General features: G+C 43.1%; 1 protein-coding gene across 3 annotated transcripts in view; it reads right to left on the reverse strand.

The window, feature by feature from the left end:
- The window catches only part of LOC144797647 (protein S100-A16-like), a 119,068-nt gene that overhangs the window by 30,698 nt on the left and 74,644 nt on the right, over positions 1-13,726 (reverse strand). For 2 of the 3 annotated variants that reach the window (XM_078668350.1, XM_078668351.1), the window contains 2 exons: positions 8,898-9,055; positions 1,456-1,599 (listed from right to left, as the gene is read on the reverse strand). In XM_078668350.1, coding sequence (XP_078524476.1) covers positions 1,456-1,599; positions 8,898-9,035 — 282 coding nt within the window. In that variant the 5' untranslated portion in view covers positions 9,036-9,055. The remainder of the gene's footprint in view (positions 1-1,455; positions 1,600-8,897; positions 9,056-13,726) is intronic. The other variant, XM_078668352.1, reaches the window with a different exon arrangement.

Raw genomic sequence — 13,726 nt, forward strand, 5'->3', positions numbered from 1 at the left:
AGTTCTTTAGCCCACTCTGCCACCCCAGTTCAGACATGGCCATATGCAAATCAGTCTGACCCTGTGCCTCATGGGAACAGTCCAGCCCGAACTGCCAAGCCATGCCTTCCCTGGACCGCAAACAAGCTTCCGAGGACCGGTTTCTGGCATTTCAGCCGTCTTCAGCCCGGCTTGCTTGAATCCAATGGCAAAGTGAGCAAGGGACTCACTTTGTTCGCCATAAGTTGGCAGGGTATGCTCAGACGTGAGTCCCTTGCTCACTTTGCCACTGGATTCAAGCAAGCCGGGCTGAAGACGGCTGGAATGCCAGAAACCTGTCCTCGGAAGCTTGTTTCCGGTCCAGGGAAGGCATGGCTTGGCAGTTCGGGCTGGACTGTTCCCATGAGGCACAGGGTCAGACTGATTTGCATATGGCCATGTCTGAACTGGGGTGGCAGAGTGGGCTAAAGAATGGTGATGGATTAAACCCAGATCTGTTGACTGGGTGTGAGTGTTTGATTGGTTCAGATGCTCCGTCCATCACCACCCCCTTTTGTACCGCAGCACTAACGCAGGCATACGTTTCAGCAACTAAAAATTTAAATGGTATTTTGCAGAGCTCAGCTTCGGATGGCTTGGGAAGACTGGGGAGTGAGATATGATGTTCATTCTGGTATTTGCAAGTGTTCCCCAAGGCTATATCCACAGTAGGCAGACTGTACTGTTTAATAAATGTTATCAGATGTACAAGGAGGTAGCTGCCTCGTGCATAATGAATACACAGCTGTTTGCTTTGCCTGAAAACTGAAATGTTGGGTACATTTGTGTTGCTGAACAAGAGTGTATCTATCTGTGCTCAAAGTTTGATGTTAGGCGTTCTGTTAAGAGCTCAGGAGCATCACATGCCATCCAGCTGAAAAAAACTTGCTTTTAGAGAACAATCTTAGAACATGAATTTTATTTAAGATTTCAGCTTTCACAACCCCTCTATGAGCAGCACTTCATCAAGGTACAGTAACAGTTCACTTCTGTGCACAGAAACCAGCTATCCCTCCACTCACTTGTTGTCTGAACAGACACTGTACAGCGCTCCGCTGCATTTTAGGTAGGTTCCCTTTACACTTATAGCACATATATGAATATGAAACACATACATAATACACAGCAAACCAATAAACAGGAGATTCATCCTGCAAAAAATGTTCTCTTTCAACTTCCCCAAGCAGACTTGCCCCAAAATGAAAAAATGCACCAAAGGGAAAAATATTTATGTTAAACATTAATTGTATTAATTTGTGCATACATTGCTTCCAACTATCCATTGCGAAGAACACAAAGGGTGAGTGTATTTTGGGAAAGCTAACCTACCATTACTAACACAATGGCCAAGGAATGAATTTTGCAACCACCATAATATCTGGAATCTCTCATAGCCAAGACTAGTCCTTGGCCAAGGCGTCTCCTCTAGCCACTTACTTCGGAATGCATGGCCATTTGCTTGCTCAGTGTGTCGGTGATCAAGCTGATCAGGCTCCAATACTCCTCAAAGCTTATCTTGCCATCTTCATTGGCATCAATCAATCTGATGAGCTCATTGACCTCTTCTTTGTCTTCGGTGCTCTAGGCATAAGGAAATTAAAAAATGATTCACAAGGGCATATTTCTTCATCAATACGTTGCTCGATTTATTCTCAAAGATCCAGTAATATTAATATGACTTAAAAAAAAAGAAACAAGCAAGGCTTCAATTGCCAATGCAATAACTCCTGACATTGCATAATGGACCAGAAACCTGGAATTATCCTCTATTCTTCCCTAGATGTAGTCTATACCTTAAAGGACAAAACATGTGCATCCTTCTATCCTTATAGGTTCCAGGAAGATTCTATCTTGAGAGATATTCTCCTGAAGATTACTTCATTCAGTTGAGCTCCATTCCAAAAGAGGAATACCAATATACTTCTAACCTATTTCGAACATACACATAAGATACATGCTGCTAGAACCCACACATCACAGATAAACCCCTTTTCAGATTAAACCCCATGAAGAAAATGACAACTTCTGTTTTCTCAAGAGAGTATTGTAATAATTTCTCTTTCTCTGATCATCATTTCAGTTTATCCGAGCGGCCTCCTCTCCAGCTTTAAATGTCCTTCTTACAACAGTTAAATGCAATGAATTACTGTCACATTTTGTGAACCAATCACTTTCATCAGAGACAACATCTCTCTCATCAAACCTTCCTGAAATCCAGCATTTTGAAGATTTCAGGAAGACATCAAATCTTGTTCCTGAAAGGAAGAAAGGACTTGCTCAGAGGTGATTATTCTGACCATTTTGTGTTTCAAACATTTGTTCAGAAATCACAAATCAAGAGTTGAGTCTATCACTCTACCTTTTATCAGCTCAAGCAGGGATACGGAATAATAACATTTCGCTCAGACAAATAGGAACAATTCCAGTTGAATACTGCACAAGAAGAGAAAGAACCTCTTTCAGCAAGATTCTGGTGTGGGGTGGCAGGGTGAGGTAGGACACAAGTGGGTGTTTTGAGGAATGACAGGGAGTAACCCGATCTCGTTATTTACAGAAACCACTGATCTGCTGTTCACGCCTAACAGATTTGGAAAAACCACCTGATCCCCATATGGCCCAAACATCTAAAGCACTCAGGAAGGTATTCTAGTCGTTGGAGCAGAGGAGTAGATGAGAGATGACTACCGGGACGTCTGCCTCTGCATGAGCTTTTGCAGCTGTAGGAATGAAAAAGTTATTGAGATATTAGCTGCCGCTGCCCAAATTGGCCAAATAAGGCTCTGTTTGAAAAAACGGAAGGATGTGCGAAGGTTTGGAGGTAGTGAATTCCTAATTCTTGTTATATTACCTGAGAAGGACTGCGCCATGAGTTTTTTTCTTTTTAAAAGTTGGCGGTTCACTTGATTTATAGCATTGCGTGAAGGTTTGCAGCCGCCTGATATTTTGAGTTTGTTAGCCTGGTAGCGAGGGGTGGAAGTGTGTATGGCTTTACAGGTGATGCATGCAGTCTTGTATAGTGAACTAGCTTCAATGGCATGCCAGCGCACAGAAACCATTATGGATGAAATATGGTTGTTTCTTTTGGCCCCGAAGACGTAACACTTAGCCAAATGGAAGATGGATTCTAAAAGGGATTGGTGGGAGGCCTCCAACGAGAGAGTTACAGTAGTCCTGTCTGGAGAGCACCAAAGATTGAAGCAGTGTTTTCAGGTCTTGCTCAAGAATGAAACGCCGGATCCTCCAGAGAAGGTGCAGTTGAAAGGTGGCGAGGAATGAAATGTCATGTGCAGAGGACACCTTGAGGTAGAGTTGGGTGTCGTCAGCAAAGAGGGGATAATGGATCCCGGGTCTTTTTCAGAAGGTCTCCCAGCGGTTCCATGTAAAGACTGAATAGGGTGGGTGTGGGGATTCACAGCCTTTGCTGTAGTAAGACAGTTTTCAATTTTAATCATCTGAGATCTGCCTGTGAGGTACGATTCAAACCATGTGAGGACTGTGCCTTCAAATCCCATTCTTTGTTGTAATGTGTTCAGAAGTGTTTTATGGTTTACAGTGTCAAAGGTTGCAGAAATGTCCAGAAGGATCAGGAGTTGCCCGAATCAACAAGTTGCAGTGCATCGTTGATAACTTGTAGCAGTGCAGTTTCAGTGCTGCAGCCTTGATTGAAGCCGGAATGAAACTCATCAAGAAGGTCATTGTCCTAGGTATGTTGGGAGTGTTCCTCCACTACACATCTCTTAATCGTTTAGCAAGGAAGGGGAGGTCGGTGATAGGGCAGAAGTTATTAAAGTCATTCACATCAGCAGAGGATTTCTTTAGAAGTGGGGTCACCTGACCTGTTTTGAGGGCACCAGGAAAGGAGCCTTGGCTGAGAAAGAGGTTAACCAGATTAGTCCATTAGGGGAGCGTGTAGGTGTAGAAGTCTTTTGCTCCTCACCCACGCACACAAGTCTCTCCACGACCTGGGCCCCAAGTACCTCAACGACCGCCTGACCATCTACACGCCCACCCGCCAGCTACGGTCCACCAGCCTCGCCCTCGCAGCCGTACCACGCATCCAAAGAGCCACCGCCGGAGGAAGATCCTTCTCTTACCTGGCTGCCAAGACTTGGAACTCCCTCCCCATCCACCTTCGGCTGACCCAGGACCATCTCGCCTTCAGGAAACAACTCAAGACCTGGCTGTTCGAGCAGTAGCATACCCCTCCCCCCAAGCGCCTTGAGACCCTCCCGGGTGAGTAGTGCGCTATACAAATGGCATGATTGATTGATTGATTGATTGCAATGTCGCTAGGGATAGGATCAATAGAACGGTTCAAAGGTTTTGTTTTCAGAATGCTATTGAAGACGGCATTTTCAGTGATGAAGTCAAAGCTGTGCTAGAAGCCTTTGGATTTGCAGTCCTCAAGTGGGAATGAAGTGTAACATGGTCAAGGAGCTGTTTCACGTTTTCTCAGAAGAATTGTGCGAATTCTGCTGCTTTCTTAGGTGGCACATCCAAAAAGAACTATTTCAGACAGAATAGAGAACAATATCATACTTCACCCCATTACAGAAATCTGGGCCTCATCCATAGTTTTTTTGCTCACCATGCCATTCCAGTTTGGACCCAGCCATATGCAAATCAGTCTTGACCCTGCGCCCAATGGGAACAGTCCAGCCCGAACTGCCAGGCCAGGTCCTCCCTGGACTGGAAACAAGCATCCTAGGACCGGTTTCGGGGTTTCACCCCTCATCAGCCAGGATAGCTTGATTCCAGTGGCATGGAGAGCACGGGACTCACGTCTGAGCATAACCGTCCCACTTGGGGTGACAAATGCAAAAAGAACTATTGATGGACAGAATGTAGAACAATGTCATACATTCACCCCAGTACAGAGATCTGGGCCTAAATCCATTGTTTTGATGCTCACTATGCCATTCTATGCTTGTTTCCGGTCCATGGAGGACCTGGCTTCTGCAGTTCGGGCTGGACTGTTCCCATGAGGCACAGGGTCAAGACTGATATGCATATGGCCAGGTCTAAACCGGGGTGGCATGGTGAGCAAAAGAATGATGGATTTAACTCAGATCTCTTGACTGGGGGTGAATGTTTTGATTTGTTCTGCATTCCGGCCATCAATTGTTTGTCTTTTGCTTTCTTGCCCTAAGTGCGCCAGGTATGCCCAGACATGGGTCCTGGGCTCACTGTGCCACTGGAATCAAGCTCTCTCGGCTGAAGAGGGGTGAAACCCCGAAACCGGTCCTAGGATGCTTGTTTCCGGTACAGGGAGGACCTGGCTTGGCAGTTCGGGCAGGACTGTTCCCATGAGGCACAGGGTCAAGACTGATTTGCATATAGCCAGGTCTAAACTGGGGTGGCATGGTGAGCAAAACAATGATGGATTTAACCCAGATCTCTTTTCAGGTTTTTTCTTTCATCATAGAGGGACTTGTTGAACTATGGGGCAGGGTGTGTGCCTTTTCTTTCTGCTTCGAAGTGGAGCTACATTGTCTATCAAGACGGAAAGATTAGTGAGACAATGGTGGTCAAGTCATTGGCATTGATATATGGTAGTACCTTCTTGGCTGTGTTGCAGAGAGTGTCTCGTCGATGTTTCCAGTGTTGTAAAACCAGGTAGTCGCTCTTTTAGGTTGGCCCAGGGTTACAAAATGAGAGAGGTGCAGTGAGAAAGGGATGAGGAAGTGGTCAGACCAGTCTCCTGGTATAGGATCATCAGCTGTTAGCAGGGCATCTTTGGAAATGATAAGTCAAGCGTGGAGTCTTTGTAGCATGTTGGTTTAGGGATGTGTTGTAAAAGATTATTTCCCGAGAGGAATGTCGCAGGCAGGTTGGTGGCCAAATCTTGTGAGATGCCCCAATGAAGATTAAAGTCTCCTAGAAAGATCAATTTGTGAGCATGTGTCATTTCCAAAGTCAGTGAATTCCTCGGTGAAGGCAGAGCAGTTACCTGGCGGGTGGTAAATGGCATAGCTGCTGAAAGGGGAACAGTGCTGCACTTTAATTTCCAGAGGAAGGCACTGTTCCTGTAGGTTGGTGCCTAGGTTGTAAGTGGCTGCCGTTTGGTTTGGACCAGGTAGATGGCAGGTATAGTGCATAGATTTGTGTTGTCTGGAGAGGATACAGTGGGAGAGTTAAAGGTATTATAGCTAGCAAGTAAATTAGAAATTTCTGTTTGGGAGAGATTGTGCACAGCTCTTTTTGGCCGAGGGAGAAGAGTACTCCTCTGGATTAGGAGTTTAGGGTATTGTGTGCTCGCCAGGGGGAGTAAGGGAGTTGAGTACAGTAGAAGTTTTAGAGCTTATGTGGGAGATGGAGGCTTCAATATGGGAGATTGTAGAATTGAGGTAACCTAGTTTTTTTTTCCAGGGTTGGCAGAGCTGAGCATGGATATTGCTCGAGGGGGGTGACGGGTTCTGAGGGGAGTTCTTTTTGAGAGGTGAAGTGAGGAAGGGGGGGTGAGGTGATGTGGGGGTATTGGATTATGGTGTGGAGTGTGCAACGTCATGTGTTGTTGGCTCGAAATATGTGTGGCTGCTGCTGTGGAGTAAATAAAGTTCTCAGGGCATTCATTGAAAGAAATAGATGTGTTGTGTATTGGTTGAGATGAAGAAGGGTGATAACTTTGAACTGTGGTGGGAAGAAGGTATGTGGGTTTGGGGGAGTAATGAGAGGAGAAGGGCAGGAGTCTGAATAGTGGGAAAGAAAGAGAGGGAAGAGAGGTGGAGGCACATGAGCTAGGTTGTGTAAGTGTGTGGAGGTGGGTCTGTGTTTCAGTTCTTTTATCCTTTAGTGGCAGTGATCGAGGTTTGCCTTCTGAGCCGATGTTAAAGGTGCCCCAAAGTCAGCCACGATGGCAGTAGCTACAGGTCTGCATGAAAAATAAAGGGGAAGTGATCATGGGGTTGCACAAGGCAAGTTGCCACGGGGAAAGGGATGTGATAAGGAAAAGAAAATCATAAAACGACGCTCGGTGAGAATGAAAACAACAGCGCTCCAGAGGGCTCATAAACAAAGGGGAAAAAAGTCCCTAAATTGGTCATACAATGAGGGAGAATGGAGGGTTAGTGTACTTGGTCCCTGCGCTCGGGGAGTGCTAAAAACAGGAAGAGGCATGACGCATGCATGCCATGGACAAATGAGGATAAGGAATAACAGAGCGATGTGGGAGCCAGCAAATGGCAAGCCTATGGACGGGATGAAGCCCTCAAAGCAGATACAATACATAACAATGGGGTAACCCAGTAGAGAGTAGGACCTGGGTACACAGCAGTACAGAAAGGATTTGGTCCTAATGGAAACTCTCTAGATACGGCAATTAAATTAGCCAGGACAGTCCTGATTTGAACACTGTACCTATATATTGTGGATGGAATTTGATAGATTCTAAGCGTAAAGGTCTCAGACAGGCCAAGGCGCTACATAAATTGTTGTTAAAATTTGCTTAAATGATGTTGTATTCCTTTTGACTTCTTTTTCATCTATGAACGAGCACTTTTTTCAAGCACTTCTATTTTACACAACGGTGCAACCACTTTAATGTGTAAATAGCTTCAATATAATTTTGATTTTTTTCAATTGATTTTTGAGCTTGCTTGTTGTAATGGTGTCACACTTTTCCCTTGGGTCATGAATGGTAATTTCCACTCTCCTTTGGATTGGGTTCTATGGCTCCTGGTGTAAAGTCAGGATAGGCTCATTCAGTTGCAGTATCTAGAGAGTTTACAGACCAAATCCTTTCTGTACCACAAAGCAGATATAGCATGTCACGGTTGGAGACAGCGTATGGGCGCCGTCTAGAGCCGAGATCTAAAAAAGTTGATGCGAAAATAATCTGCTGTCATATTTATATTTTTATGTCCTTTCTCTGAAGAAGTACATACGGATTGAGTACATGATCAGGTCTCGGTTTTCAGTGGAGTCCTAAACCGACTTTTGATGGATGTGTGGTTTCTCGTCAAGCAGTTAGTATAGCACAGAGAAAGCACCCTGCTGTGCTTTTTACTCAAACACATCAGGGCAGTCTATCAGTCATTATGATGGTCAGCAGCAAACATGATCTGCAACACGACATACATAGCTTTGAACTGAAAGACTTTAGAGGAGAATTGGTCAAGAAAAATCTATTTGCGGCTCCATCTCCAGATGTGTGGGAAAAAGGACTGGATATCACTAGTTTGTGAGGCGCAATATCTAGGGCTGCTCCGTCACATGCAGAGAAGTTGTGAGATGCCCATCTGAAGCCAGGTGGCCCTTCCTGGCACCTGTGACTCTTATCAGTTTCAGATTGGGTAGGGGCCTTGGGTGGGATTCCAAAGTAATCTCCAGAAGCTATTCTCCATCAGAAAAGAGAATTTTGTTGACACTGAGGGGAATGAGAATTGCAAAGGAAATATCTTCAATCTACACCACTTTTAGAGCAACTGCTCAGTTCACTAATTTGTGGGCAAAACTAGTAATTGAACAACTTTTTGCACATTTCTACCAGCAACTCAACATCCCTACCACAAGCTTCTTTAAATAAACACACTTTGTGGAAGACTGAAAATGGCCTCCGTGGTCTTCCAAAATACGGATTTTCAGTGTTTGTTGGGTGTATGTAATATGCAAAATGTGAATAGAAATTATGTTTGCTGTTAATTTAATTTTTTCCTATTCTGTTCTCTGAAGACAAATGAAGGTTTAATTTAGACATTAATCAAACAGTATACATGAATAGGCAACACCCTTAGTTACACTGGCCATGTCTGTTACAAATGTTCCATGGTAGTGCTACTTGGACCACAGCCGCTGTTGAGATTCCCAAAAATGTTTATCCAACTTAAAGCACTACTCAACATATACCATGCTGCATTGAAAGACGGGCGGCTTTCACTCACTGAAAGGATGTGGTTCAGCTCCGTGCTCACCATCTTCTGAAACTCCTTCCTGTTCATCCTCTTCTTCCCGGCATACTGGTAGAAAGTCTTCACCAGTACACCGATGCAGAACTCTGGGTCAACGTCATTCGACGCCATGACTGCACAGCACCCCTAGACTAATCAAAACAAATAGAAGTATACAATCAGGAGGGATGCTCCAAAATTAAAATAAGCAATCTAAACACGTGTTGTCATCTGGGACGTTTTTGGCACATCTACATGCACTTAGAAAACTCTTAGAATTACTAACACTGTTTACAAATAATTTAGTGTAGGCACTGGATCAGCATGCAGCTCAGGGCATTGTAAGCCATTAGTTGAAACAATATCCCAAAACCTTAGGGAATCCCATTTTCGGTCTTCAGCAAAGCCCCCAAGGTAGAATATTACGTTGAAGCATTTATTTCCTGACAAAACTTACTCAATCCCAGAGAGGCTCAATTCTCCTGATTTCATTGTAGGAGGAAAGATCCCTATGCATTGCTAAAAAAAGTACTTTCTTTCCTCAGATGAGGAACTGTGCTCCATTCGCTTAGAGTCCAATGTTAGCATACCAGGATTCAGCAAAGTATATATGCATGTATATGGGAATTTTCTGTAGTGCGAACCGAGCCAAAAGGCAGTGGGACGCGTTATGACAAGTATAAAAACAATGAATAATAGGAGAGAAAACTAGGATGTGGACGGGTAATGCACTGTGATGGAGTGTTCCATAAAGAGGAGAGTCTTCAACTCTTTCCTAAATTGGAGCTGCGTTGGGAAAGTCATGATGAATATGGGGAATGTTGTTGCATATCCAGCCTTCACAAAAGGAGAAGGCCTGGTGCCTTCGATGTTTTTCATTTTTACACTTTTTAGTCTGCAGTCTGATGGTGTCCTGGCTGCAGGCGTGCCGAGGACCTCCAGAGATGGTGAGATACTCTGAGAGGTAAGCTGGGATGCTTGACGTGTTGACTTGGTAAATTATGCAGCTTGTTTTGAAGATGGTGCGGGCTGGCAAGGGAGACCAATGGAATTACATCAAGATGGGGGTAATATGATCATATTTCTTGTATCCCTCGATGAGTTGTGCTGCTGTGTTTGGCTACTAGAATAGTGGTAATTTTTACTAGGTTACGGCGCCACAGGGAGATGTACACTTTTCTTGTATACAAGTGATCGGTTACTAATGTTTAAACGGTGCTACAAGGAGAAGAGAACCACTTTCCCTCTTCTAGTTAGGCAATGCCACAAAATGCTTGGTACTCCTTAGCACACGTTTGGTATTCTACGTTATTGATATATACAAGTGTTTCCACAATACAGTTCGTACACCAAAAAATAAATTTCTTAATCCTTTTGTTCAGGGTTGGTTGTTGTTTATTGCAGGAGACGTCACAGCCAACACGTGTTTCGTCGTTTTGGGGAATGTAACCCCCGACTTTTTCAAGGCTGTTTAAAGAAAATGGTAATGTTGTAGCACATTACTTTTGATCATAACATTTATTCAGGTCTTTTAATCAACATCATGTGGTTATTAAGAAATTGGTGGTGGTGTGATATTCAAGTTACAACATTTGAAGGCATGCTAGTGCTGTGACATTCTAGTTACCACATTTGGTGCATGCTTGTTGGTATAAACAAAGATTTGTCTACAGTTTGTTGTTTCTTAACATCATAGGAAGTATGAGCCCATTAGAAGGTATGGAGAGACCGGTGAGGGTGTCATTATCGTTATCTTGGGGGTGGCATGCAAATTCTTTTAGTTGTGAATATTTTTTGTGAGTTCTAAAGTGGGTTCATGCTTATCTAGGAACCATGCGTTTAGTACCTATTCTCCAATGCTGCTTTTCGTTCTGTGTGAGGGAATATGGAAGCAGGTTGTAAGTTCTGAGTCGTCCTGATTGGTACATCAAGTACAACATTTACTTTGCTCATGATGAATTGGTAAAGTTACTTACGTTATTTGAGGTGATAATTCCAACCCTCAAAGGGGTTCTAGTGGGTATATCGTGGGTATTATGGAAGCTTCGTCGATGTGTTGACCAAAATAATGGTTCACTCTTTGTAAGCTGTAATTAATATATCAGACTTTAGTTGGGGCTATAAGGCGATATCCGTTTTTTGACATTACTCGTGAAGAGTTTTAAGAAAAAGCCACATAGCGTATTGCAAGCTTAACACTGGTATATAACGAAGAAAGTGCTGTACTAGTATATAAAATATAAAATTATAAAAAGGGGCTTCCCGTCTATTATCTTATTGTGCTTATTTGGGAAACCACATAGCGTGTTACAAGTTTAACACGGATATTTAACGAGGAAAGGGCTGTTCTAATATTTGAAAGTGCTCCCCGTCTATTATCCTATTGTGCTTATTGGAGAAGGACACTGCCGTGTCTCGTCTGTTCTTGGTGCTCCCCACGTATATTTACCCAGTGTCAATCAATTTTACATAATACAGAAACCCGTTCGGGTCTGCCTCCTGATATCGTCAACAGCTCTGTCATGCGCGCTAGTTCCAAAACAGTCCCACATACTTGCGTGTGGACCGCAATTTAAATAGTTAATTAATCCCCTCTGCTGTTTTTATATCTTACCTTATCGTAGTGGTCTTCACGGGAAGTTATTCGTCCCTTCTGCTTCATATAAGTTGCAGTGTTTGTTTGGACGGGTGGCGCCATATATTTAAGTAGGAAGTGTTGCCCGATTGTTGCCATGCGTCACTTCCGGTTCGATTCACTCGAAACCTAGTCCCAACCCCAGTACTATTTGATGCAACTAAGTCAGCCATTTTAGACTGCCTATGTAGTGTAATGAAATAGACCCTTTTAGTGGTTTTGTCAGATGTTTTCGTGTTCTGGGGACATTTATTGCACGTATTAAATAAAATTAAGTTTCACAAACTTGAATTACCCAATTTTAGTAATTCATGCTTAATATATATACCCTGTATAATTTAATCATTTATATAGATTACAGCTACCAGGTATTTTTTACATTGGGAAATTGTATATTCCAAAGTTAAACAACGGTGAAGATTCGTTTTAATTTTCACTCAGCAGTTGCTTGAAATTTACATCGTGCTACTTGATAGTAAAACCCTGTTTTTCACATGTGAGGGTTTCAAATTGGTGGTAGTTGAAATCTAACCCTCCAGTGCTCCCCATCGTGCGTGTGTATTGTGTGATTCACAATGTTCACTAAAGGTTTTGTATTGGGCCAGTCTCTATTGTTATCGAATTTCTCCATCCCAAATGGGCTCAGAACAATTATATGTGCCATTAAGTGGCCCACATCCACGTTCAGTAATACAGGCATACCATACAATTATTTAATGTTATTTATAGTACAGAATTTCGTTACAGAATATGCAATGTTACTCATAAGTTGCAGTTCATATATAGTACAGATATTCATTACTATATGTGCGAAGTTATTCCTTAGTTGTTGTTCTGTCTACAGAGGTCTACATTGTGTATGGTTTTGTTGTGCTTATGTGCCTAAAAAATAATGTAGCTCCTGGTCAATGTTGAGGCCCAGTTCTACACTTTTAAGTGTCATTATCCAGATTGCCTCTCTTCTTCGTAGGGCTAATTCTCTGTTACCCCCTCTGGGGTGGATAGGTACATGTTCAATCCCAAAGTACTGGAATGAGTGACTTGATGTTTGTGCAGGGCAAACGGACATGTGTGCTGCCACTGGGTAGCGCATGTCACCTTGTTTGACCGCCCTGATATGTTCATTTATTCTGTCCCTTAGCATTCTCTTAGTGCTTCCTACATATCGTTTGCCGCATTTGCAGTCTAGAGCATATACCACAAATTTACTACAACAATTAATTGTCGTGTGAATTCGGTATTCATTGTTGTGTGGTCCTTTGAATCCCTTCATCTTTTTGTAGGCCCATTTACATGCTGCGCACATTCCACAGCTGAAAAAGCCTGGATCTGTTAGCCAACAGCTTTTGGTTATTTTTTCCAGGCTTTTTCAGCTGTGGAATGTGCGCAGCATGTAAATGGGCCTACAAAAAGATGAAGGGATTCAAAGGACCACACAACAATGAATACCGAATTCACACGACAATTAATTGTTGTAGTAAATTTGTGGTATATGCTCTAGACTGCAAATGCGGCAAACGATATGTAGGAAGCACTAAGAGAATGCTAAGGGACAGAATAAATGAACATATCAGGGCGGTCAAACAAGGTGACATGCGCTACCCAGTGGCAGCACACATGTCCGTTTGCCCTGCACAAACATCAAGTCACTCATTCCAGTACTTTGGGATTGAACATGTACCTATCCACCCCAGAGGGGGTAACAGAGAATTAGCCCTACGAAGAAGAGAGGCAATCTGGATAATGACACTTAAAAGTGTAGAACTGGGCCTCAACATTGACCAGGAGCTACATTATTTTTTAGGCACATAAGCACAACAAAACCATACACAATGTAGACCTCTGTAGACAGAACAACAACTAAGGAATAACTTCACACATATAGTAATGAATATCTGTACTATATATGAACTGCAACTTATGAGTAACATTGCATATTCTGTAACGAAATTCTGTACTATAAATAACATTAAATAATTGTATGGTATGCCTGTATTACTGAACGTGGATGTGGGCCACTTAATGGCACATATAATTGTTCTGAGCCCATTTGGGATGGAGAAATTCGATAACAATAGAGACTGGCCCAATACAAAACCTTTAGTGAACATTGTGAATCACACAATACACACGCACGATGGGGAGCACTGGAGGGTTAGATTTCAACTACCACCAATTTGAAACCCTC

This window comes from Lissotriton helveticus, chromosome 12 (assembly GCF_964261635.1).
Source record: "Lissotriton helveticus chromosome 12, aLisHel1.1, whole genome shotgun sequence".
Classification (NCBI taxonomy): Eukaryota; Metazoa; Chordata; class Amphibia; order Caudata; family Salamandridae; genus Lissotriton; species Lissotriton helveticus.